Below are 25,356 nucleotides of genomic sequence, written 5' to 3' on the forward strand. Positions count from 1 at the left end.
GCACACTGAGATCCTGCACTGTATCCTGGGACGCTGGGCCCAGTCCTCCCACCCCACTGTGCGGTCTCTGCTGCCCCCTGGTGGAGGGTTGATGCAGGTGTTCCAGTCACAAAGTCCTAGGAGGAAAATGTGTGAATGACTGACCTAATGTGGAGGCCCCTCTGTCCCTGGGAGAGGCCACAGGAGAGGGGACATACCCAGCAGGAGTTGACACTTCCCTACCAGCTAATCCTCTGAACCATTCGTGATTTTTTTTTTAAGATTTATTTATTTATGTATATGAGTACACTGTCGCTATCTTCAGACACACCAGAAGAGGGTGTCAGATCCCATTTCAGATGGTTGTGGTTGCAGGGAATTGAACTCATGCTCTTAACCACTGAGCCATCTCTCTCTCTCTCTCTCTCTCTCTTTCTTTCTTCCTTCCTTTCTTTCTTTCTTTCTTTCTTTTTTTTAAGACAGAGTCTCTCTGTGTAGCCCTGGCTGTCCTGGAATTTTTCTCTGTAGACCAGGCTGGCCTTGAACTCACAGAGATCTGCCTGACTCTTACGGGGACACCTTAGCCTCTCAATTGGGATTAAAGGTGTGCACCACCACCACCACCACGGGCTCCTACTGAATGCTAGTAGGAGGGCTACAGATGTGGGTGAGGTCTCAAGTCCAATCACACAGACCGTGTGTGACCGTGGGTGCCTGATATTCACACTGCTTCCCCTCCAGGGCCAGAAACAGATGGGGGGAGCCTTAAAGTCAGCGGTAGGGCTAAAGGGAATGCTCACGCGCAGTACTAAGCTGCAAGGGTGGCCACACACCCCATTCCCACCCCCCATATGCTCCAGACATCTGGGAAAGCCAAGCACAGGGGACTGACCAGCCATCCCGGAGGATGAGGGGCATGTGGCTGCAGCGGTGGCAGCAGCAGCAGCAGCAGCAACAACAGGCCTTTACTCCCAGCACTCAGGAGGCAGAGGCCAGGGGATCTCCAAGTTCGAGGCCACCCTGGTCACAGCGGAAGTTCTAGGACAGCTGGGGCTACCCAGAGAAACCCTGCCTCAAAGAAACAAGAAATGAGCTGGACTGGCTGGAAACAGCCTAAGTATCCGGCAGCAGGGGGTTGGGTAAGGAAGCAGGTGTGACCCCTGTGGCCCTAAACAAGGAGTTTGCTCTAGTTTGGTTGTCTTTTGTGATGTTGGTGTTGAACCCAGTATCTCCTGAGTTCTAGGCTCCACCCCACCTACCCACCCCCAGCTCCATTACCCAGTCCTTAATAAAAATAGCTCATGTGCTGTGCAGGCGGCTGGCCTTGAACTCCTGCTTTAGCCTACCTAGTGGCTGAGATGGCAAGCAGGCCTATCCCCAGGCTCAGCTGGAAGAGGGGAGTCTCAATTTGGGGTGAAATTACACGACGTGAGATTAACAAATATATCTGGTACACACAGGCCAGAGGAGGACATCGGGTGGCCCAAGTCGCCCCAAGACAGGGTTTTTTTTTTTTTTTTTTTTACTGATCCTGGGGTTGGCTTTTTTTTTTTTTTCTTTTTTCTTTTTTTTTTTTTCCTTTTCTTTTTTTTTTTTTTTTTTTTTTTTCTGGAGCTGGGGACCGAACCCAGGGCCTTGTGCTTGCTAGGCAAGTGCTCTACCACTGAGCTAAATCCCCAACCCCTGGGGTTGGCTTTAATAGTTTCTTTCTGTCACCATTCCAGTGCATTCTCAGCCCCTAAAGAGACAAGCCTGTCGGGTAAGCAACCACTCCCCAGTCTGCTGCTGGACTTTGAAGCCATGTGACCGGCACTTCCTGGGTCATTATCCTTGGCTCCCTTCCTGTTTTAAATGTTTTCCTCTGTTCCAGCGTGGACCCATGCTGGGTTACTTTCCGTGACTGGTAGTGTTCTGTTACTTTTAGTTTGCAAGAAATGTTATTCTAATGGCTGTGGGGTGGTCCCCACAGGGAAGGATCCTGGAGGAAGGTCGTAGTGACCTGCCTGGCCTAGTAGTCAGAAAACACTTCCTAGAGGGTAGAGGCAGCCCCTAGTCACACCCTGATCAATTGCTGTCCTGAGACACGGCCTGGGTTTGTGACACTCTCTCTCTGCTTACTTCTTACGTGGACTTTTTGTTTGCCCAGCCTCATTAACCACTGTTTTTTCTTTGGACATTTGGGTTTCCGCCATGGTTTTTGTTGTAGAATTCATGAAAGAGCATCTTTGAGTTACTGACTCTTTCTCGACCTTGGAGAAAAGGAATGCTTTCTCCACATATACTAAGATTTTGCTATTGGCCTGATTTTTTAATGCCTGCCTAATATTGCACCAGACGGACAGACATACCATGACTTACCAGTCCTCCCGTTGTTGAGGGGCCCCCGTCCACCCTCTCAACCTTCCCACAGGTGAGTCCAAGAACTCCCCTGCCTCCGTGAGCATCCCCAACGGCACAGCTTCCTCCAGCACCTCGGAAGACGCCATCAAGAACATTCTGGAACAAGCCCGCCGCGAAATGCAAGCCCAGCAGCAGGCCCTGCTGGAGATGGAGTCGGGTCCCAGGGGCCGCTCAGTGCCTCCCTCTCCTCCGGAGCGGCCCTCGCCAGCCACTATGAGCCAGAATGGGGCCCTGGCCTGCGTGAAGCAGGAAGACGGCGGCTGCAGCAGCAGCAGTAGCGGCAGTGCGCAGGCGCCGCTTGCTGTCCTGTCCCCCGCTGCATTTGTGCAGCGGATCATCCGCAAGGTGAAGTCAGAGATCGGCGACGCTGGCTACTTTGATCACCACTGGGCATCAGACCGTGGTCTGCTCAGCCGTCCCTACGCCTCCGTGTCACCTTCCCTCTCCTCCTCCTCCAGCTACTCGGGACAGCCCAATGGGCGAGCCTGGCCCCGTGGGGACGAGGCAACCATTGCCCCTGAGGACGAAGCGGCTACGGGCATGGGGGAGGACGAGGCCCCCAGGGTGGGAGAGCTCAAGGCCGAGGCCGGAGTCTCCGAGGTGGGTGGCGGGCGACTGCCCTACTACCCAGCGTATGTGCCCCGCACACTCAAGCCCACTGTGCCGCCCCTAACACCCGAGCAATACGAGCTATACATGTACCGGGAGGTAGACACTCTGGAGCTCACCCGCCAGGTCAAGGAGAAGCTAGCCAAGAACGGCATCTGCCAGCGCATCTTTGGGGAGAAGGTGTGGACTGCGGGGGATGGGGGAGGTTTGCAAGGGTAGGGGGGACGGGGGGGGGGGGGGGAGGAGTGGCAGGAGCAAGGCCCACTGAGACCTCAGCCCTAAGACCTATAGACTGGAGGGTGACCCAGGTAGGAAGCTACTCCTTGGCAGCCCAGTCAGATGTCTGTCATGCATCTAGTTATCCCTGGACCCTGAGCCAGTTAGCAGCCAGTCCCCTACCCTCTACAGCCTTTGTAGTTCCCATGATCCAGCCATGATCCATGAAGGGTAAGGATTCAGTCCAGCCTATTCCTTAATGTTCCCAGCCAGTACTGGAACTTTAGGTTTAAAGAGGAGAGGTTCGAGAAAGGGTCACAAAGCTAGAACTGGGAGAAGAGACTTAAGCAGGAGGTTCAGAGTAGCATCCTGGAGGGGACCATGGCATGCCCTTAAGGATCAGGTTCTGGGGACACAGAGAGCGGGTTCTAAAAGGCCTGGGAGGGGCCAGGAAGGCCACATATGGGATTTGCTGACCCACCTTCCACCTGCAGGTCCTGGGACTGTCTCAGGGCAGCGTGAGTGACATGCTGTCACGGCCAAAGCCATGGAGCAAGCTGACACAGAAGGGCCGGGAGCCTTTCATCCGCATGCAGTTGTGGCTATCAGACCAGCTGGGCCAGGGCCAGGCCCCAAACCAGCAGCCCAGCGCTAGCCAGGGTGAGTGAGGGCACAGGCTCTACCCCAAGTCAGTAGGCTCAAGTGCCCGCCTCTGGGGGTTGGGGATTTAGCTCAGTGGTAGAGCGCTTGCCTAGCAAGGGCAAGGCCCTGGGTTCGGTCCCCAGCTCCGAAAAAAAAAAAAGAAAAAGAAAAAAGAAAAGTGCCCGCCTCTGCCCTCTCTCCATCCCAAACGCCATTCAACTGTGTCACCTGGACAGCTGTCCCTGACCCATGCTCCCTTTTCGCTCCTCTGTCCCCCCTGGAAGGAGGTTTCCACCCAGCAGAGGTGCAGAAGGCCCGGGCCCAGGCAGTTAGAACAGGGAGGACAAACACAGCTAGCAGAGCCCTGTGCCCCAACATGATCAAACTCGCCAGCTCCCTAGAGACTCCATGCTGTTCTTCTGAACCTATCTTAGCACAGGCCTGGGCCAGTTCTGTTCGGAGGTGACGCCATCCTCAGAGTGGAGCCTAAACTTTGCAGGGCTAGAAACAAGAGGCGCAGAGGGTTACCTGAAGTTACAGGGCCCATATGCAGGGATGCTGGGGTCCTGCAGGTAGCATTTATTTCAGAACATGTGGCTTCGGGCAGGATGGCCCACCTGCTCCAGAGACCACAAAGGAGCAATGAATGTAGCCAGGGGTTGGTAACCCAGTCAGTAAAATGGGGAACTGGCAAAGAAACCATACCTCAAGTCACAGAAATGAACCAGGACTTCTAGCAGGGTTACAAACCAGAACAGAGTATCGGGTGACAGAATTTCAGGTCCCACCTCTGTGACAGGATTAGAGCTCCCTTTCAATTTGTGGCTAAAAAAAAAGGATAGGCTATTGGTAGACTGACAGATGGCAGTGGACAGACAGAAGGCAGACTGTAGACAGACAGATGACAGGCAAGACAAACATCTGACAGAGACCGATAAGCAACAGAGGTGACAGGAGGCCAGACAGGTGGCAGTGAGGCGGGAGACAGGCCAGACAGGTGGTGGACAGGTAAGCAGCACTCTGGGCGGGGGGAGGGCAGGGACAGAGGCAGAAGGATTGTGAGTTCAAAGCCATATATGGAGACTCATATCTCAAATTAAAAGTTTTGAAAGAAGTTGAACCATCATGCAGTAGAAAGTGCTTTCCTGGGGGAGGGTCGGTCCCTTCTTGGGTACACTGTGGTGGCTACAAGTGTATGGTACCAGTCTGAGCTCTGACAAGCCATCCTGCCCAGGCACACCCCGGCTGTGACTGCTCCACTGTCTCTCTCCTGCAGCCAGCCCCACGGAGCCAACGTCCTCACCATCACCTCCCCCAAGCCCCACGGAGCCTGAAAAGACTTCCCAGGAGCCTCTGGGCCTGTCCCTAGAAAGCAGCAAGGAGAATCAGCAACCCGAGGGCCGGGCCAGCTCCACCCTGGGTGGGAAGCCCCTCTCAAGCAGCCAGACTACGGGGGGCATCCAGGAGATGGTGGCCATGTCCCCAGAGCTGGACACATACTCCATCACCAAGAGAGTCAAGGAGGTCCTCACGGACAACAACCTAGGTACGTGGTGGGGGCCCAAGCTCTGCCTGCAGCCTTAGCTCTTCTCAGCTTGGAGCACAGCGTCACTGGGACTTCCAATGGAAGTCCAGCCAGCCCTGAGGATGCAACACCATGTTAGGCACATGACTCTGACCAGGGCCCCTGCCAAGGAACAAAGGGGAGGTAGCGCATCTGGGCTCTCAAAATGGCCCTTCAGGGGCCTTAAGAAGCCTCAGTCACTTCAGCAATGATGTTTCCCCATGACCATGTGCTGTGCTCTTGGGGAGCCAGCAAGAAGTGTAGCATTTTCCTTCACTATTTCATACATTCCTCCGAGTCACAGATGCATGCCAGCTCTACCCCCAACCAAGGATGCTGTCACTGTGACTTCTATTATGAGAGGAACAGTGTGATCTAAAAATACCACAGGAGCTGGGCACTGTACACATGCCGTAATCCTAGCACTTAGAAGGCTGAGGCAGGAGGATTGCCATAAGTTCAAAGCCTGCCTAGGCTATAGCGTGAGGTGAGACCTTTCCTCAAAAACAAATAAACAAAAACAAAACAACAACAACAAAAAAAAAAACCCTAAAGTTAAAAGTCAGATAGGCTTGGCAAATGGTTGGAGTTTGAACCCCCTGCAAACTCCAAACTCCAAACCCGACTCCAAAAGCTGAAGTTTAGAGAGTAATCGACAGCCGAGGTTGACCTCTGGCCTCCCTGTGCCCTGGGTGTATCACACATCTCTGTAATCACAGCCCTTGAGAGCTTGGGGCAAAAGGATCACGAGTCTCAGTTATAGAGTGAGATTCTTAGAACACACAAGTCAAAAGCTCGAGATGGGCAGCGGTGGCGAGAAAGTAGGGTAGCAAGCTTACCCAGGCTGCATGGGATGCATAGGTACCCAGGCAACCTCACCATCAAAGAGTCAAGAGCCTGCCCGGTGCCCTTGGGGAGGTGTTCCTCTAGTCTGATCTTGAGGGGATGATTACTGGCTCAGAGGTCAGACATCGAGACTGAATCTGCGAGGGTATCCTTGGGGGGCGGGAGGGTGGGGTACAAGGAGTCTGCTGGTAGTTTCCTGGGGTGCTCCCCTGAGAAGGAAGAACTTGACTAACATAAGAACAGTTTCTGGGTTACTGTCCAGTGCTGGCCCTCCCCAAACTCTTGTGCAGACAGAGTCCTGGGCCTACCTCCCTGGCCTGCCCCTCTGACTCTCCTGAGAGTGGGTCTCTGCGCTGGGTCTGAGGTGACAGTTGCCCTCTGCCCTGTCCCCAGGGCAGCGGTTGTTTGGTGAGAGCATCCTGGGGCTAACACAGGGCTCCGTGTCAGACCTGCTGTCGAGGCCCAAGCCCTGGCACAAGCTGAGCTTGAAGGGCCGGGAGCCCTTTGTGCGCATGCGGCTGTGGCTGAGCGACCCCCACAATGTGGAAAAGCTTCGAGATGTGAAGAAGCTGGAGAAGAAAGGTGAGAGGCAGGCAGGGGTGGCTGGGTAACCAGGTTCCAGTCCCGCTCTGAAGACCCCAGGCTGACGGCAATCCAGATGCCCACGTCCCCCACCCAAACCACAAAGGGCATTTCACACACCCAGAGCCGGCACACGGCCTTGCTGACCTCAGCTGCACACCACCCCAGCTCCCTCTCAGACCTCCTTCTCTCTTCAAGACAAACTGTTTGTTCCCCAGGTTCTGCAGTAGAGAGCAGGCCCACTGTGTAAGAGACCAGGGTCCCAGTAGTTCCTTCAAGGGCTTGGCTCCCCAAAGGCTGGGGAAGTATGTGGACTTACCTAACATTCACAAAGCCCTGGGTTCATCCCCCAGCACTGCCTAAAACAAACAGGGTAACACATGCCTGTGATCCCAGCACTACCAGGAAAGGCAGGAAGAAGTTCAGCATCATCCGAGGCTACGTAATGAGTTCAAGGCCAGCCTGGGCTGTGTGAGACCCTGTGTCAAAGAAATCAAAACAAGATTTACCTCCAATGACCTAAAGACTCCCGCTAGAGCCTGCTCCTTTTTTTTAAAGATTTATTTATTTTGTATGTGAGTACACTGTCACTGTCTTCAGACACACCAGAAAAGGGCATCAGATCCCATGACAGATGGTTGTGAGCCACCATGTGGTCGCTGGGAATTGAACTCAGGACCTCTGGAAGAGCGGTCGGTGCTCTAACCGCTGAGCCATCTCTCCAGCCCTAGACCCCATTCCTCAAAGGTCCCAGCTCCTCTGAGTAGCGCTCAGCTGGGGCTAAGCCTTCAACTCTGAAGAACCTTCTCGATCTAAACCACATCAGACCTTTGTTCATATTCTGTTACTGTGAAGATGATACCATGCGTCCTACAGTGAGTGGGTTCATTCAAATTATCCCCTCACACAGCACACTGTTCTGAAACTCAGTGGCCTCTCGGGCAGTCTTGGCAGCCACAGAGCACCCCAGTTTGAGTGTCCCCTGCCTGCAAGCACCTTTCATGGCCTCTGTAGTGGCTGTGCTCAAGGAACCCCCCGACCCCAGCAGGCCTCACAGGCAACAGGATTCAAGCAGGAGACAGGCCAGCATCTCTGGAGCCAGAAGAGAGGGAATGGGAGTGGGGCAGAGATGGCTCTGAAGGCTGACTGGCCTCTGTCCCTGCTGTTCTAGCCATCTGTGGCAAGCAAGCAGGCAGGTGGGGTGGCGATGGCCCCTCAGTCTCCCCTCCCCGTCCCCAGCCTATCTGAAACGCCGATACGGGCTCATCAGCACGGGCTCTGACAGCGAGTCACCGGCAGCTCACTCCGAGTGTCCCAGCCCATGTCTGCAGCCGCAGGAGTTGAGCCTCATGCAGGCCAAGAAGCCACGTGTGGTGCTGGCACCGGCCGAGAAGGAGGCTCTGCGGAAGGCCTACCAGCTAGAGCCCTACCCCTCACAGCAGACCATAGAGTTGCTCTCTTTCCAGCTCAACCTCAAGACAAACACTGTCGTCAACTGGTTCCACAACTACAGGTAACTTCCTTGACACACAGCAGCCGAGGGGGCCATGGGGACACAGAGAGTCACAGGAAGGCCCGAGGCTCATGGGAACACCCTGAGGGTGGCTTTCAGCCTGGGGCGGGGCTGTAGCAGGAACTGGATACACCAACTCTTGTCACCTCCAGCTAAGGGACCCTGAGCCCCGTGTTGTAAGCTGTCAACAAGGACCGTGGCGCACCCCCTAGCCAGTATCCACAGGAGGTATTGGTAAACGTGTGGCACAGCCAGCTCTGGCAGTGTGACTCTGTCACTCCTCCTACTCCATGTGGTGGCCTCTAGGACGACACAGGTCAGGCCGAGGCCTGAGGCCCCTCCAGGTGGAGCTAACTGAGACCAAAGGAACACCTGTCTCAGCACAGCAGGCCCCGGGCGTCGAGGTTCCAACACGCGTATCTCCTTTCTTAAACCTTCCGTTCTCCAAGCCAGCTCCCAGAGGTCCCAAGTGCTGTCTCTTACCTGAGGCCACAGAGGGCGTCCCAAGGCTGGGCCAGGACCCCATGAAGGAGTTTTGGGAGATTGCAAAGACCACCTCTGAGACCCTACCTACTTACTGAGCAAGAAGGGTCACCAGTGTCCGTGTGGCACGGTGGAGGAGTCTGTCCATCCACTCTGGGGCAGAGAGGAAGAGAAAGGGAGACAGGGGCAGACACACACACACACACACACACACACACACACACACACACACACACACACACACGACTGCTTGTTACCACACACACCTTAGCTCTGTGGCTGCGGGCAGGTCATTGACCTCTCAGATGAGTCCACAAGAAGGGACATGATGCCTCTGTCCCCTCAGCACCAAATCAGTCAGATGAAGCAGCCGTGGGAGTGGATAGCCTTCATGGAGCTTTCTCCTCATGCACGATAGGCGCCATAATACCTCGCCTCACCTCCTGAGTGACATGGGGACATCAACTCTGCTTCTCATTGCTCCAGGAGCTGAGCATTCTATCACCATAATGTTCAAAATGCATTACCAACAAACGCACAGCAAGCTGAGCTCTGAGGATCAGTGTTCAAAGCCACCTTCCCCGAGCTGCACATGCAGCCCAAGCTGAGTCATTTCACCCCAGCCTGATTCAAATGGCAAACAAGGAGGAGGGCTGAGGGCCAAGGGACTCTTCCCTCTAGACAGCTTGAATCAAGAAAAGATACTTGATGTGGGTTTTGAAGGACCAGTAAAAGTGTTCTCTATGAGTTTGAGGCTAGCTGGTTTACATGGTGAGTTCCAAGCCAGCCTGGGCTATATAATAAGGCCCTGTCTTGAAAAACAAAAGAGAAAGAAAAAGAAAATCAGGCTCGGTATAAGCATGGCCCTGAAAGAAGGTTGGTGGGCAGGGGACAGGTGACACTGACAGAGTGCTTGGTGGCATAAGCCTGAAGACCAGATTGTGACCCTCAACCCCGAGATTGTTTTTTAAAGCCATGCATTGGGCCAACCGGCCGGCTCCGAGGGCACCAGTGTCTCCTGACAAGTTTGACAACCTGAATTCAACCCAGGACCCTTGAAGCTACAGGAGAGCCCCGAGTCGTGCAAGTTATATTCTGACCTCACACACACACACACTGAATACATAAATGCAATCTAGATTTTTTTTGAAAGATTTATTTATTAAATGTGAGTACACTGTTGCTCTCAGACACCAGAAGAGGGCGTCAGATCCCATTACAGATGGTTGTGAGCCACCATGTGGTTGCTGGGGATTGAACTCAGGACCTCTGGGAGAGCAGTCAGTGCTCTTAACCGCTGAGCCATCTCTCCAGCCCCCACAATCTAAATGTTTTAAGAAAGAAAAGACACCTACACCTGTGATCCCAAAGCTGAGGTGGAAGAGGCGGGAAGCTTCTGGGGCTCGCTGGCCAGTCAGTCAGTCCAGCCAATGGGTGAGTGCCTGGGTCTCTCACCGGGAGAATGACTGTCTCATGAGCTGAGGTAAAGAGTGATCAAGGATGATGCTTGGCATCAACCTCTGACTTCCATGCCCCACCCCCCAACTTGGTTAAGAGGAAATAAGGTATATGACTGTTGATGGAGGCACCGGCCTACCCTCACTCCTTTTGCCATCACAAAACACGGAGCGATAATAGCTTGGGAAGGAAAGGGTTATTTAGCTTACCCATCAGGCCACGGGAGGTCATGGTCAATGAGGGAAGCCAAGGCAGGAACTGAAGCCAAACCCATAGAAGAAGCTTTTTGGCCTACTCACTTGGGCCTACCTAGTTCCTTTCATGCAGTCCAGACTCTGCTGCTGAGGGATATGCTGCCTGCAATGGGCTGGACCCTCCTATATCCATTAACAGTCAAGGCAGCCTCCCACAGACACGACCACGCAGGACAGTCCTTTAGTTGAGGCCCCCTCTACCCATTCTGGGTTGTGTCAACTTAACAACGAAAACTGTACGTCACTCACGTGCAGTGTTGACTTCAGGCTTCCACGCACTCACACACATACACACAGCTCCCAGTTAAAGCACCGGAAGGAAGGTATTTAACGTTAAGTCCCTAGCGTCTGCCCAGCACCTAGTCTGTCCCAGGCACTGGAGGGAGGCAGACACCGCCCTGAGCACCTCATGATCAGCTGCTGAGGCCACACAGCGCGTGACAGTCTGCTCTGAGCTGTGAGAAGGAGGAACAGTGGGCAGTGTTCCAGAACATGACTGTAGACATGAGTGTTACTTAGCAGGGGGAGGGGGGCTACAACCACTGTTCTTGTGGACTGAGTCTGGGGTCAGAAGCCTCAGTCAAGCCCCCAGGCTCTCACCCTCGTCTCTGCCACACAGGTCCAGGATGCGCCGGGAGATGCTGGTGGAGGGAACACAGGATGACCCAGACTTTGACCCAAGTGGGGGCTCCAGTGTCCTGCCATCAGGCCACACCCACACAGACCCCACCCCGCAGAGCCCTGACTCAGAGATTGAGGACCAAAAGCCCCCCATGAAGAGCCTGGAGCTGCAGGAACCTGAGAGTCCCGTACACCAAGCAGCCCCAGACAGGGCTGTGGTGAAGATTAAGCAGGAAGAGGGTTTAGAGGTGGATGGGGACAGCCAGCCCCAGGACATAGGGGATCCAGACAGAGGGCAAGGTGGCCCCAAAGAGGAGGATACTCACCCTCTGGGGAACAATGAACTCTCAGAGCTGGTCCCCGGGCCTTTCCTTCCAGGCACACCCAATCCAGACTGCTCTTCATTGCACACCCCCCAAGCAAAAGAGACTGGGGAACAGGTTCACTCAGAGCCTCTGAGTTTCAAGTCCACCTCTGAATCCTCATGCTGCAGCCTGGAGGGGCCACCGAACTCTCCCTCTGCCATCTCCTCGCCAGACCTCATGACATGTGTGTCACCCGCCCCTTCCTCCTCAGCCCCCATCTCCCCATCCCTACCTGGCACCCTACCTGCCAAAGTGCCGAGTACCAGTCCCACTGCTGACCCAGCTGCAGCCTTGCACCCCAGCACTAAGGTGAACCCCAACTTGCAGCGGCGGCATGAGAAAATGGCCAACTTGAACAGTATAATCTACCGACTGGAGAGGGCTGCCAACCGGGAAGAGGCTCTGGAGTGGGAATTCTGAAGCTGGGGCAAGGGACATACCCAAGAGGTCACCTTCCCTCCCTCCCTCCTGCCCTCTCCCAGATGCGGTGGGGCCAGAGAGGCAAGAACTCAGCCATGCAGATGTGGACAACAATGTTAAGCCGTTTACGTTTATTGTTGTATCACTAGTTACCTGAGGTTGTGTGTGAGCAGATGCTACCGCCTCTTCTTTTTGACAGCCCTGCTTGTAGGAGGCACTGGAATCCTGCCCTCATCCTCTCCCCTGCGGGAAGGCAGGAGCAAAAAGGTACCACATTCTCACTCAAAAACTCCAAACTCTTTTAGAAAAATAAAGAAATATTTATAGACCTCTTTCAGCTATTTTAATAAAGGATCCTTTGGAAATTTATCCCCAGCTGATGCTGTTTTGATATTAAAGAGAGTTATAAAATCAGATGCTGTCACTGCTGTTGCGGAGCAGACACAGAAGCTGTGTCATTTTTTTTTTGCCATGAGATGAGATTAAAAGAAGACGATTGTTCAAAGCCATCACAAAACACTAAGACGGACCAAATTCAGAGAACCCTCGGACTGTGGGGTTTGGTCAGCTTTTTTTGCCCTCACGCCTGTCTGTGAGACAACAGCACGATGCTAATGCCCTTCCAGAACCAACCTGTGTTGCAAAGAGAAAGTCCAAAAGACTCTAAATGAAACCCTGAGGATGGGACCGTGCTGGAGGGCTGTCTGCAGCCTACACATCACAGGAGGTCCCATTGCTGGTGGAAATGTTGCCCTTAGCTAATGTGTATGTTGCAAAGGCCTCCACTCCCTGAGTTAGAAGCCTTCTGTCCCAAACTCATTTTCAGAACCCTCGGAAAACTGGGTGTGGGGGAGGTGCTCAAAGAGGAGTGCTAAAGTCAGAGTGACCCTGGCTCCCACCCTGAATCTCGGCTGTACTTAGAAGGCTTCTCCTAAGATCTGAGCCAGGGACTTCTTTCCAGAGAACACTGTGGCTTCCAACTTACTTCCTTGTTTCCAGAAAGGGCAAGTGTTAGTTCACCATTGCCCCCAATGCTCCAAATCCTAGATGTACCCAGTCAGAAACCTCAACTCCATTTCTCACCATCGTCTTTCTCATCCATGCTATCCCTGGAAGGTATCCATGGGTCTGTGGAACTTGGTACGGTCAACATTACCACAGCATGGCCACCATATCCCCGTCGCTTGGTCTGTTCTCATTTTCTTCACAAGATCTGCTTGGGATTAAAGATAGGACCTCCCCCAACTCAGAAGTAATCTTCCAACATCCCGATTGTGATGTCCAGGGACAAAGGTCCCCTTGGATAAGATGGCCTCCATATCGAACGTTGAGTCTCCAGTTTTTATCCCCCCCCCCAACCAAAACTGTGGAAGCTGAATTGGTGACTAATAATGCGTATGTGGCCATCTTTGTTGCCAATCCAGTGCTTGAGGGAAAAACAACCGCTCCATGCAGTGACCATCATGTGAGCCAAAAGGTTTCCAGAAAGGAAAGAAAATAAGGAATGTTCCAGAACTTCTAACTCTCATGCACCCAGCCCAGGCTGCAGACCGTCAACATCAAACAGGCCCTGGAAAACCTCCTTTTCCACACATAACCCTGGCTATGCATTGAGAAGTTTTCCACTATATACATTTTTATTCAGAGGAGGGTATTTTTATATTTTGACACTAGAAAACCACGACGAGTCTTCTGAGGAATCCTTTCTGGGACAAACAAAGCCTGTCTCAGCCTCCACCACCCCAGTTGCAACACATCCACCGGGAAACCACATCTCTTTTCACCTTGAAACTCCACGTTGGGTCAACGGACGACACACCACAGATGCGGCTCAGCAGAATTCACCATGGCTTTGGCTTTAGTGTGACAGGATTTGGTGTGACCTTTGAACACAGAAACCTGGTTGTGTGGAAGCCCATGGATCTGCAAACAGATTCGTCCAGTTCACATCCTACAACGGTTTAAAAAGAGAAAACGCACATGCTCACGCGTGCGCGCGCGCACACACACAGCACACACAGACACACACAGACACACGCACACACAAACTGTTTCTATGAGAGATTGATGAACTTTGTCTAAAATTTTAAAAGAAAGGGACACATTCTGTAAACATGTCTCTAAATACAGAATTGTATAACAATCCTGGGTGTCCCCATTTGTTCCGGAGCTTGGGTACAAGATGGGGTCAGAGTTGATCCTCAGAAGTGTTGTACAAAATGAGGGGTTTTTATTTTCCTTGTGTGTGGGGAGGGTGGGGGTGGACTTTTTTTTTTTTTTTTGGCAAGGTCTTGCTTTATGGCCCCGGATGTCCTGGAACTCAGAGGTCTGTGTGCGTGTGCCTCTGCCTCCTGAGTGTTGGGATTGACTTATTATTTGGGTGTGTGGTGTGTGAGCATAGGCACACTTGTGGAGATCAGAGGACAACTTGCCAGAGCTGATTCTCTCCCATTATGTGGGTTCCAGGGAATGGAACTAGGGCAGTGAGGCTTGCATGGCCAGTGTCTTTTTTTTTTTTTTCTTTTTTTTTTTTTTCTTTTTCTTTTTTTCGGAGCTAGGCAAGCACTCTACCACTGAGCTAAATCCCCAACCCCCTTACATGGCCAGTGCCTTAACCTCCTAAGCTACCTTAGCCTCTCAGAATCATGTATTTAAAAACCAGGTTTTTTGGGCTGCTTGCTTGTTTACATATTTATGGAAGCAGAGTTTGTTTCCCTGTGTTGCCCTGGCTGGCCTAGAACTCACAGAGATCCATCTGCCTCTGCCTTCCGAGTTCTAGGCTTAAAAACACTATACCTTACCTGGCTTAGCTACATGGCTCAGGCTGGCCTCCAACTTCAATTTCTCTTGCCTCACCCTACTGAATGCTGGGCTTCCTGGGGCCCAGCAAAAACCCAGTTATTTGTGGTTTGTTTATTCGTGGGACAGGATCTCAGACGTATCCCTGCCTGTCCTGGAACTCACTGAGATCTGCCTGCCTCAGCCTCTCAGGGCGCTGAGATTAAAGGCATTCGCTGGCACAGTTGGCTGTGTGATTTGGCTTTGAGAGAGTCTCGTGTGTGTGATCCAGGCTGCCCTCAGATTGACTTTAGAGTGAAGGGTGACCCTGAACAACTGATCTTCTCTCCTGAGTGCTGGGGTTATAGGCATGTACCGCCACGCCCAGAAAATACTGGCTTTTTAACTGGATGCCAGCATTCAAATATAGGGGTGTGTCCCTTGAGCATGGCAAATGTCACCTCCTGAAAACTAAACTCTGGCCTTACTGGGGCGTGATCGGTTGTAACAAGAGTTGAGGAGTGACCTCCTTTGCGCGTGGCATCTGCATGAGTACTGTGGCATCTGGTTGATGACTGAATGTGGGGTCCCAGCTGCTCTGAAGGCAGCCCTGTCCTCTGTGGTATGGCCTGGAAGCTGGATGGTTAAGACTGAGCCTTGCATTTCCCTGTGGCCACAAGCCACGACCCTTAGCCAGCCTCTGGGAACAGGTCTGGGCTAAAAGGCCTTTCCCAAATAACACTGCCCGCTCCCAGCTGTGTAATGCAGACCTCAGTTTCCACATCTGTAATGTGGGGTGTTGCAGCAGTGACTCAAGGTGCATTCTCTGGTGTGGCATCTTGGAATTGTGTGGAGCCTGGGTACACCTGCCCAGTGCCTGAACCAGGGGTGTCCCAACCATGTGACCATCATAGGAAGTGGGGCTACTTGCCCCATGCCTCAGCCATCACTCACCCATGAACCAGAGCCCCATGCTATGGCTCAGACCATTCGTTGGTCCAGAAAACTTTCTACAAATCCTGGTTTCCACATGTCCTCTTGTGGGAGGACTCATTTGATTCATTATCCCCACCATGGCTAGGAGAACTTGCCTAAATCTCAGGCAGCACAGTGTGGGAGTGGGGTAGCAGTAATGGGAGCTGTCGTGGAAAGGGCGACCTTGCAGGCAGGCCCAGGTGACTCTGAGTCAAGGAGCCAGACTGCCTGGCTTCCACACCAGCCCCAGTTCTGAGAGCTATATGTCAGTGAGAGAATGCCTAAACCTCTCTATGCCTCTGTTTCCGCAGCTGTAAAGTGGGGATGGCTATATGTTTCTTTACCCAGTAGCATAAACTTCAGATTACTGGGTGCTGGCCATTCTGGCCCCAGGTCAACACTCGTAGGAAGGGTAAGTATCAGAGTCATGGGGCAGGGTGATGGAAGAGATGTGTTCCTGTCATCCTAGCTACTCAGAAAGCTGAGGTAGGGGAATCACTTGAGTCTACTCATTTGAGAACAGCCTGGGCAACACAGCAGAAGCCACCCCAGGAGCCAGGAGCAGTAGGGCAGGACTTTGTCCAAGATGACCCACTAGGAAGCTAGCTAGCCTGTGACCCTACCCTGAGGCACCCACATGTCAGCCTTAAAGCCTGGTCCCTCATTGGGTCACCTAGGACTCTGTTTCCTCATCTGTGAAATGGGCTGTGACCAGACAGCTGTGTTTGTACCCCCTGGCTAGAGCTGCTATGTGAAGCAGTCCACCTTTGGTGGCTCCCAGTCCTGAACACTTGAGGCATAAGTCTGAGTCTGGCCACCCAGCTGCCTCTAAGTTCCCTCACAAAAAAAGGAGACAAGGGGCTGGGGATTTAGCTCAGTGGTAGAGCGCTTACCTAGGAAGCGCAAGGCCCTGGGTTCAGTCCCCAGCTCCGAAAAAAAGAACCAAAAAAAAAAAAAAAAAAAAAAAGGAGACAAAACACAATCCCAGAGACTGATTTTTAGCGGTCCCGAAATACTGCCCTCTCCGCCTGTGTGCACCCCCCACCCCTGGGCGTGGGGTATGGATAACAGTGATGTTAACAGGCAAGACTCTGGAAGCACTCACTCAGCCTGAGATGGCTGCCTTCTCGTCACCATCCCAAGTCTGGTTGGCTCTCTCTTGAATGTCACAGACCTCCTGTCCACTGGGACCCCAGGACGCACAGGTAGGAATGTCCGGCATCCCAATGGGCAGGAGGTTTGCCTGCATGTAGCTGTGGTAGATAACACTGCCGTGACACACACAGGCACACCAAGACCCTCTCAGGTCCCTGTGTGTCCCCTGTGATTCTGTCTTTAACTGAGAACTGTCTAGCTGTTCCACCTCTGTGACCTTGCACTGCGGTCCATCCCTGCACATGGCCACCAGCCTTGGTCATAGCAGCTAGCTGATGGACACTGGGTGACCCCACTCACATCTCACTGGCCAGACTGGGCCCCCGGGGCCATTCTTTGGCAGTCAAATGGCAGTAGCCTGGCTGATCCAAGTAGACTGATAACTTGGATGGGTGGATGCTGTGGACCTATGACCTCTTGCCTGAGTGTTCCTCCATCCCTAGCTGCCTCCTAGAATATTCCTGACCACACAGTCTGACCTCAAGATACCTTGTACCTTGAATACATAGCCATACCATAGCAGGAGGGCAGAGAGGGATGTCAGCATTGACTGACTTTGTCCCCGAGGCCACCTGTCACTCCAAGGAGTATTTTGATAAGGACACACCTGTGACCCTGTCTCTTGGAGCAGCCTCTGTCCCCCAACCCCAAACCCCTGCTTCCTCCATCCTGTGCCTAACAGGGACTGTAGTCACCGGTGCCCTGACTCAGTCAGCTGTGGCCCCAGGGGGATGGGAGAACTCGTGTGCCAAAGACTCAGGGCCACATGGTCCTCTGACTTGAACATGAGTTGTGTGACTTGCTCCGTTCACTCTAGAGCCAAATGTCCCTGAAGGCACTTGATTTTTCCAGGCTGCCAAGGGAGCCATGGCACATCATGAGTCTACATTTGGAAGACCTTGGGCCTCAACCATCATGTTGGGCCACCCTGGGCCTGCTCCTTCCCTTCCCATGAGCCCAGTGAAGAAGAGGGGGCCCAGCACTCACAGCAGACATTACTAATCACAGACCCTTCCCCTCAATTTTCACAGTGTCAGGATTCTCTGCACTCTAACTCCTGAGCTACCAGGAACAGGCCAGTGAGAAGGGCCATGGTTTTGTTGTTGAGATGGGTATCTTACTATGTAGCCTAGGCTAGCCCTGCTAGAGCTCCTACCTCAGCCTTGACTGCTGGGATGACAGATGCATACAATTATCAGGTCTGGCCGAGAGCTCGGCTTGGACCCCTTCCATTTGCAGCCTAGCTCACCTGTCAATCATCATCTCTTTAGGGCCTATAGTCCTCCACTTGCCTCCTGAGGGCATCCCAGCTGACTCTCCAGCTGTGTGGCCTTGGCAACCTCTGAGGCTCCGCCCCAGCCCCACCCCCCATGTAAGATGAGGCTAGAGTCTTCCCCAAGAGGCTAAAGGACAACAGTCCTTTCTAGGACCCCAGGAACTATATCAACTGTGGATTCTGCAGGGAGTAAATTAATACAAGCAGCCATTACTAGACCAGCTTTTATTTTGGCCCTCGTACCCCGTCCGTGGCTGATTCTCTCTCCTACGCCAGAATCAGCTGGACTTTATCTTGTGCTTTGGGGAAAGGGGGCATCTCTACCCTTGCCCCCCCAGCTTCTGTCCTGTACCTTTAGAGTTTGTAAACCCATCCCGCACGGACCAGAGTCTACACTTCAGGTCTCCAGCTGGGCCACTCCGAACGTCCTGAGCCGAGAGTGGGAGAGTTGAGGAGACCGTCCCCAGAGGCACTACCTGTGCAGAGAGCTGAGCCCAGGAGACAGAGGTAAGGGCCAAGTCAGTAGGCGCCTGTGTCTCCTGCTAGGGCCTGGCTCCCTAGGGACAATGCCACCCCTTCCAGCCAGCCAACAGTGACAAAAGTGGTGGGGGTGGGGATGGAAAAGACAGTGTCCTCTGTACTTCAAAAAACCCACAACCAAGCCCTGGCCCCTGAGCCAGCAGGGAGTCAAGAGGCTCTGGCAAGACAGAAGAACCCATGGAACCCCAGCTCAGGGCCTCCAGGGACAGAGGAGAAGGGGGGACCAGGTGAAATCTGTCAATAGGATGCCGAGATTGGAGTAGTGTCCTCCAGTCCCCGGGCGGGGCACTGAGGAGGACTGTAAACAAGACCCAGGTGGGGCTGCTTGTCCTGCCCAACACTCTGGAAGACAGCCAGCACTGTGGTGAGTGGGAAGTAGGCCCCGCTTGGAGGCTCACTGGTCACCTGCAGTGGCCAGGGACAGTGCCTGAACTCTCTCCCTGCAGGCATGGAATCAGTTGGAGGCCTGTCTCCTCCAGGTGAACCTGTGAGGAGCTGGATCCCAGCCCAGGCCTGAAAGGCCCTGCTCCTGCCCAAGCAGAGTTGTGAGGCCTGCCTGCAAAACTGGGCAAAGTCCTGCCTTAGCAGGATCCAGGCCAGAAGCCTTGGGGACCTATCCCATTCAAGCTCCACCCTCTACCTGCTGCTTTAGGCCCAGAGCAGCGGCTGAGACAGCAGCAGACAGCAGCTAGCAGGTTCAAGATTCTTGAGAGGCCGGGCACCAGCTGGACCCTGAGCCCCACAGCTCCAGGGCCATCGAGGTCCACCCAGGCCGCCCTGGGGCAGAGTCCTCTAGAAACCAGCTCCTTGGGCTCTAGAAGCACCTTCAGGTTCAGGTCCCAGATTCTTCTCAGAAGTGCATGCCTCTGACCCCAGGAGCCCAGATCTCCTGAGTCATGTGTCCTATGTCCCCTGGCTTGCATCAAAGCTCACAGCCATTAGGTCTCTTAAGGCTGGTCCTGGGTTTGAGTCTCACCAGAACCAGGATGGCAGGGGACTTCCAGGCTGGTGAGGCCTCCACGCCACTGATTCCTGAGGGCCCGCACCTCGAGTCCGTATCGCTCATGCAGCTGGGCGAAGGATACCGAGGGCCCGTTGGCCGCGGAGGCCCTGCGGCGGGGTGGCAGTGGTGGGCGGCGGGGGGCTACAGCGGGTTGCTCAGGCAGAGCGCTCCACACCGCCCGGCCGTTCTCCTTGGGTTTCGGGTTCAAAACCGTACTTGGGTTGGCGTCGGGTAAGGCGTTGGCCGGGCTTCCCTCGCGCATGCGCATGGCTGCCAGCTGCTGCTCCAGCTCACGCACCACCAAGCGCAGGTAGTGGAAGCTGGCCCGGGACAGTGCCTTCACCCAGCCCTCCAGGGCGGCCTGGCTGTCCGCTGCCAGCACATAAGGCCGGGAACGGCCACCCGCAACGCGCACGGCGAAGGCGAACTCCTCCCGGGCGTCCACCAGCTCCACCGTGCAGCCCTCCAGCAGGATGACGCCCAGTGGCTCTCGGCTCGATTCCGACTCGAAGTAGAAGAGTATGTTGCCGCGAAGCACGAACCACCGCCGGTGCGAGCCGGCCCCACGCCCACCACGTTTGTACAGGAAGCCCGCATTGTCCACCGGAGCGTCACAGGTCGCGTAGAAGGCCAGGCTGCGCTCGTTGAGTTTCATGGCCACAAGGCCTGCACCTGTCCCCAGCATAGGAGCAGAGGTTACTCCTAGGATCACAGACTCCCAGGCCACCAGCAGCCTCCTTCCCCATACCCACCCCAAGCCCGCGAACTCGAGTCTCACACGGCCACCTGGAGGGTTCCTGGTGCCCTTGACCTGGGAAGGTACATTAAGCATTCAGCTCGACAGACACTTAGCATAGGTTAGCTCCACTTAGCAATGACCTTGGATGGTATGGGCTAGTTTTCTGGTCGCATCCATGTGTCAGATGGGGAAACAAAGGCACAGCGAGGTCAGCCACAAAGCAAAGGTCACAAAACGAGCTGACTGGAGCCTTTGCTAGTGCCTGGAGGTCCCATGTGAGAGAGGGAGCCATAGGGAAGAGCATGATGGGGGTGGGGGTGGGGATGGCAGGTACAGAACGGCAAACACAAAGGTAAATCCTCCTGCTGTGGGGGCAGCAGGAGAGTTCTGGAGCTGCTGGAAAATAACCTAGATAAAATGCAGGATCAGTCCAGACTGTCAGGGAGGAAGGGACAGGGCATTCTAACACATGCCTCCCAGAAAGCACACACTGGGGCAGCAGCAGGCAGTAGGGCTTATCAGGGAGTGGCACGTGCGTGTGTTACCAGTGTGGCCACTTGGAGGAGACAGACCCTGCAACCAAGGGTCCCCTGTCACGACTTCACTTCACCCAGATGGCTGCCATCCTTTCAAAGAGTCAGGAATGCAGTAGGCACTCAACTAATGCCACCCCCTCTACGTCTGGAGGGATGAGGTCTGGGTGATGGCTCTGCAGGGCCAGGCTGTGCCACCTGACCTGGGTGGAGGGAGAAGCTGTTGCCAAACAATACTTTTTTTTTTTTTTTTTGCCACCTCATGCACATTGGAGTCAGGGACAGCTTCCTGCAGAACCAGAGGCTAACACCTGCTTGGCCCAGGGCAATGGGGCCGGAGCCTCAGCCCCTGAAGGCTCAGGTGAGTTCAATCCCCAGTCTGCCTCCTGCTGCTGTGTGGCTTCTTATGCCAGCTGTCCCTCTCTGTGCCTCTGTTTCCTTCTGCACGCATGACTCATACACCCCTCCGAAATCAGTCGCACGTGACTCACAGGCCCACTTCTCACGGAACCTACCGCAAGCCGCTCACTCCCGTCCCAAGGTGGCTCACAGTCTCCAGGCTGGGTCACCTCAGGGGCACACAGTCAGTCTCTCTGGACCTCTCCTTCTTTGTCTATAATATGAGAGCAGAACTATCGGAGTCAAGGTTATGGCAATGAGACTGGACACAGGGAACCGGGCCCTCTGTCTGTGGCAGCCGTTGACGGTATACTTGGTGGCGGCTCCACCTTTGTCCCTTCCTATCTGGCTGCCTCAAGGTAACATCACCTCTCTAGGGCCCTCCCCTGGGACCACAGAGGGACTCTTGCCTCCCGTGACTTCTAACTGCCTCTAGCCCAGCCCAACCCCGAATCTCAGCTCCTTCCCCAACCTCTGCCTGCCACCTGGCTACCTTGCTCAAATACACCAGACACTTTCCTCCCTGGGGTGCCTTCTTTTCCTACCTCCTCCCAGGCTTCACTATTGCCTAGAAGGAGGAGGTGGCACCCTCTGACCAAAACAGACCACCCGGCACTATCCTGCACCCCCGCTGGAAATTATACCTGGATCACTCATGCCTGCTCTGGAAGGGGAGGATTTTTCCGTCTGGATTTGAGTGTCCAGTGTGTAGTGTGTGCTCAGGAGCCTACACGACAAAGCAAACCGTTGTCAACATGAGGACTCTGGGACAAGGGGTGGTCCCCATCCCACATTCATAGACGTGAAAAAGACCAGGGCTCGGAGCAAACACCCCAGTGGGGCAGAAACCTTGGGTCCTTCTTCCCCACCTAGACTGACACTATCTTGCCTGGGGCCGGCCCATCAGCCATCCTCCCTCAACTGCCCAGGTGGGGGTACCCTGGCCCAAGGTCACCAACAGACAGAAGGCCCAGCCAGGTCCCTAGTCCTTGCCTGCTCTGGCTCGGCAAACACACAGGCTCTAGCTTCCCGTTGGAGGGAGCAAGCGCTCCCCACTTTCCAACTGTCCTGCTGTATTCAGGTTCAAAGTCTGCTAAGCGCACCAAGCTACAAGTAACAGGACCTAAGCAAGATACTTTAGGGACCAAGTTGCTGTCCCCGCTGGTCCAGGTTGGAAGACCAGTCACTGGCACTTCCCAGACCTCAGTTGCTTCAATGGGTTTCAAGGAGGCTCAGCTGAGCTAACATAAGGACAGCCCGTGACAAACTTTAGGGAGAGTATTCTAAAATAAGACAAACCCAAAGTGGCCCTCACACCTGCCATTCCAGCACTTGGAAGGCAGAGGCCAGCCTGACTCAGACACAGCAAGACCCTGTTTTGTTTTGTTTATTTAAAAACAAAAACAAAAACACCACCACCACCACCACCAACAACAACAACAACAAAAAACGGACACTTGCTTGGTATATCGGTGCACACCTTTGATGCAAAGATATAGATGGATCTCTGCGAGGATAGTCTGGTCTACATAGTGAGTTCCAGGCCAGCCAAGGCTATGCAGTTAAGACTCTTGTCTCAAAACCAACAAAACCCACAAAAAGGCAGGACTGGCAAAACGGATAAAGGCGCTTGCTGCCACGCTTTCTGACCTGAGTTCGATTCCCAGAAACCAAGTGGAAGAATTAAAAGAACCGACTCCGGCAAGTTGTCTTCTGACCTCCACACGCGCACGCATAAACAAAAAATAAATATAGGAAAATCTAAGACAAGCGATGACCCCACCATCCGTGGGGTTACAGCTGGCCCCAAGGATAGGACTTGAGGGAAACTGAGGCAGTCACTGCTGCACAACCTCAAGTCCAGGCGGCGCTCGGCCCGGCCCTGATGGAGGCCGCGGGCGAGTCCCGGGCGACAGCTGCGCGGATGCCGTCCCCGTCGCAGTCCCCTCCCGCCCGGCCTTACCTAGAAGTGGGACAGACGCGATGGCCTGTCCCGCCCATGGCCCGGAACCACTCGGGGGCGGCTACGAGAGGGCGCTTTGTCTCCCGGAGGCCGAGCCGCGGCGACCCGCGGGCGCCCCTTTAACCCTGAGCGGCCCGCCCAGTAGGGTCCCGCCCCTGAAGCACATACGCCTGCTCATTGGTCAGCCCCACAAGACCCCGCCTCCTGGTTTGCCACGCCCCCACGCCCGCGCCTGAAAAGCACTCTTAAAGGGACCGTGCCGGGGTCAGGAGTCCCCAGAGTTCTGTCCCAGAAGACCTGAGGATTTGAGCTGAGGAAAAACTGGCGCAGCTAAGACACAAAGCTTGCGAGGCGGGTAAAGGCGCCTGCCGCCAAGCCTGGTGACCTGTAAGGTAGAAGGTTCCAGAGAACTGACTCCCACAAGTTGCTAACCACGGCGCGCTCAAGGTACACACAGTATCTCTGTGAGTTCGAGGCCAGCCTGGTCTACAAAGTGAGCCCAGAACAGCCAGAGCTACACAGAGAAACCCTGTCTCGAAAATAAAAATTAAAAAAAAAGAGAAAAAAGGAAAGAGAAAGTCTGCTGTAAACGCAGAGGATACCGAGCCATCCAAACACTTGCCCAGGTGAAGAAAGTTCTAGAAGTGAGCAGAGTTGGAGGACCACCGACCCACTGCACCCCTGCGTGACCTTCCAGAGCAGTTCCTCAGCTTCTCTGGGAGTCTATGTAAAATATACAGACAAAGAGTTACAGGGTGTGACTGAACTGCAAGCGCTTCCAGTGAGTAGGAATTGCTGGGGTTTCCCCTGCTTCCCAAAAATCACAGGGACCCGCCTCCCAGAATCCTTCACTTCCTGGTCTATCTGCCTCCTCTTCCTATCCGGAGAACAAGAGCAAAACAGGACAGACCAGGATTCCACAGCGTCTCACTAGCGCCTACTAAGGTGCAGACCGATCCAGAGAGAAATAGCCAAGAGTCAATCAACAAACAGTTCTAACTTGGTGTGAGGCAGGAATAGGCAACAGCAGGAGTACAGGGCTAAGACAAACTCTCAGGAATGGCCACTGAGGAACAGCGACCTAACCCACTGGAGACCTGCACTTTTAGGAAGCCATATTGCGTAGGACCCTGTGAACTTTGGGAAAACTTTGCTTTGGTAGTAGTATTTGTGATTTCAGGCCTTGGGAGGAAGAGGTAAGAGGACTGTGTGTGTGTGCACGCGCGTGTACATATATACGTACACATACATATATAGCTGTAGCAAGATTATGATTCAAAATTACAATTACTTAATAATTATTAAATAAATTGGTAGTTTATTAGATAAATCATTAATTTACTGAATAAATTAATTAGTAGACTAAATTGGTCTTGAACTCACAGAGAGCCTCTTGTCTGCCTCCCAATTTGGGGGATTTATTTCCCGCCCTCTGATGCCTCTCCCGTGGAGGATTTTGAGCATAAATGCAGTCTTTAGGGGGCTGTAGGACAAGAGGGAAGGCTAGGAGGCCAGTCATGAGGCTACTGCAGTGGTCTGAGCGAGTCATGATGGCAACTTGGAGGAGAGAGGGGGAGAGAAGTACGAAGTGGGCAAACTTTGTGCGTGCTTTTAAGATCTATGCAAGATTTCTTGATGGTTTTCTGTCGAGATGAGAGACTCCAAAAAAGGAGTTAGAAATGGATCCATGTCTTTGGGCCTAAGTAACAGACATAACCAGAGCGTCTGGAAGGGGAAAGCCTAGGCGATGTTTTACCGGGCTGGAGCCAGAGGGGATCCATCTACAAAGACAAAACCAGCTCAGTACCTCACACCACAGGCGAAGGCTGACGCCAAACAGATTACAATCCCAACAGGAGGGGTCTTATGTTGACCTAGAAAACTTCTGAGGCGCTAAAGGGGAGTGCATTGGCATGTACCAGGCCCTGGTGGGATCGCCAAGCCTGAGGGACAGTCCCAACCTTCCTGAGGGAGGAAGGGAAGAAGGAAGGTTCTTAGTTGGTCTCGAGCCATTGATCAGTCAGCCAGTTGTCAGTCAGTTGT

The 25,356-nt window shown here is 53.8% G+C and overlaps 2 protein-coding genes across 17 annotated transcripts in view; one reads left to right on the forward strand and one right to left on the reverse strand.

Moving 5' to 3' along the window:
- Positions 1-14,095, forward strand: part of Cux2 (cut-like homeobox 2) — a 189,616-nt gene extending 175,521 nt beyond the window's left edge. For 9 of the 13 annotated variants that reach the window (XM_087578097.1, XM_087578101.1, XM_087578104.1 and 6 more), the window contains 6 exons: positions 2,390-3,168; positions 3,699-3,864; positions 5,123-5,392; positions 6,650-6,838; positions 8,078-8,351; positions 11,166-14,095. In XM_087578097.1, the coding sequence (XP_087434223.1) occupies positions 2,390-3,168; positions 3,699-3,864; positions 5,123-5,392; positions 6,650-6,838; positions 8,078-8,351; positions 11,166-11,952 (2,465 nt within the window). In that variant the 3' untranslated portion in view covers positions 11,953-14,095. 13 annotated transcript variants of the gene reach the window in all.
- A 4,251-nt stretch (positions 14,096-18,346) lies between these two features.
- Pheta1 (PH domain containing endocytic trafficking adaptor 1) lies at positions 18,347-23,470 on the reverse strand. 4 transcript variants are annotated; one of them, NM_001376816.1, is given in 4 exon segments: positions 18,347-20,351; positions 21,467-21,564; positions 21,995-22,077; positions 23,314-23,470. In NM_001376816.1, a coding segment is annotated over 1 exon segment (711 nt). In that variant the 5' UTR covers positions 20,335-20,351; positions 21,467-21,564; positions 21,995-22,077; positions 23,314-23,470; the 3' UTR covers positions 18,347-19,623.
- Positions 23,471-25,356: the final 1,886 nt, after the last annotated feature.

This window comes from Rattus norvegicus, chromosome 12, assembly GCF_021556685.1.
Source record: "Rattus norvegicus strain SHRSP/BbbUtx chromosome 12, alternate assembly SHRSP_T2T, whole genome shotgun sequence".
In the NCBI taxonomy this organism is placed as follows: Eukaryota; Metazoa; Chordata; class Mammalia; order Rodentia; family Muridae; genus Rattus; species Rattus norvegicus.

Coding starts and splice junctions, on each gene's coding strand:
- Pheta1 (XM_087578095.1), bottom strand. CDS start 20,334: ATGAAACTCAACGAGCGCAGCCTGGCCTTCTACGCGACCTGTGACGCT.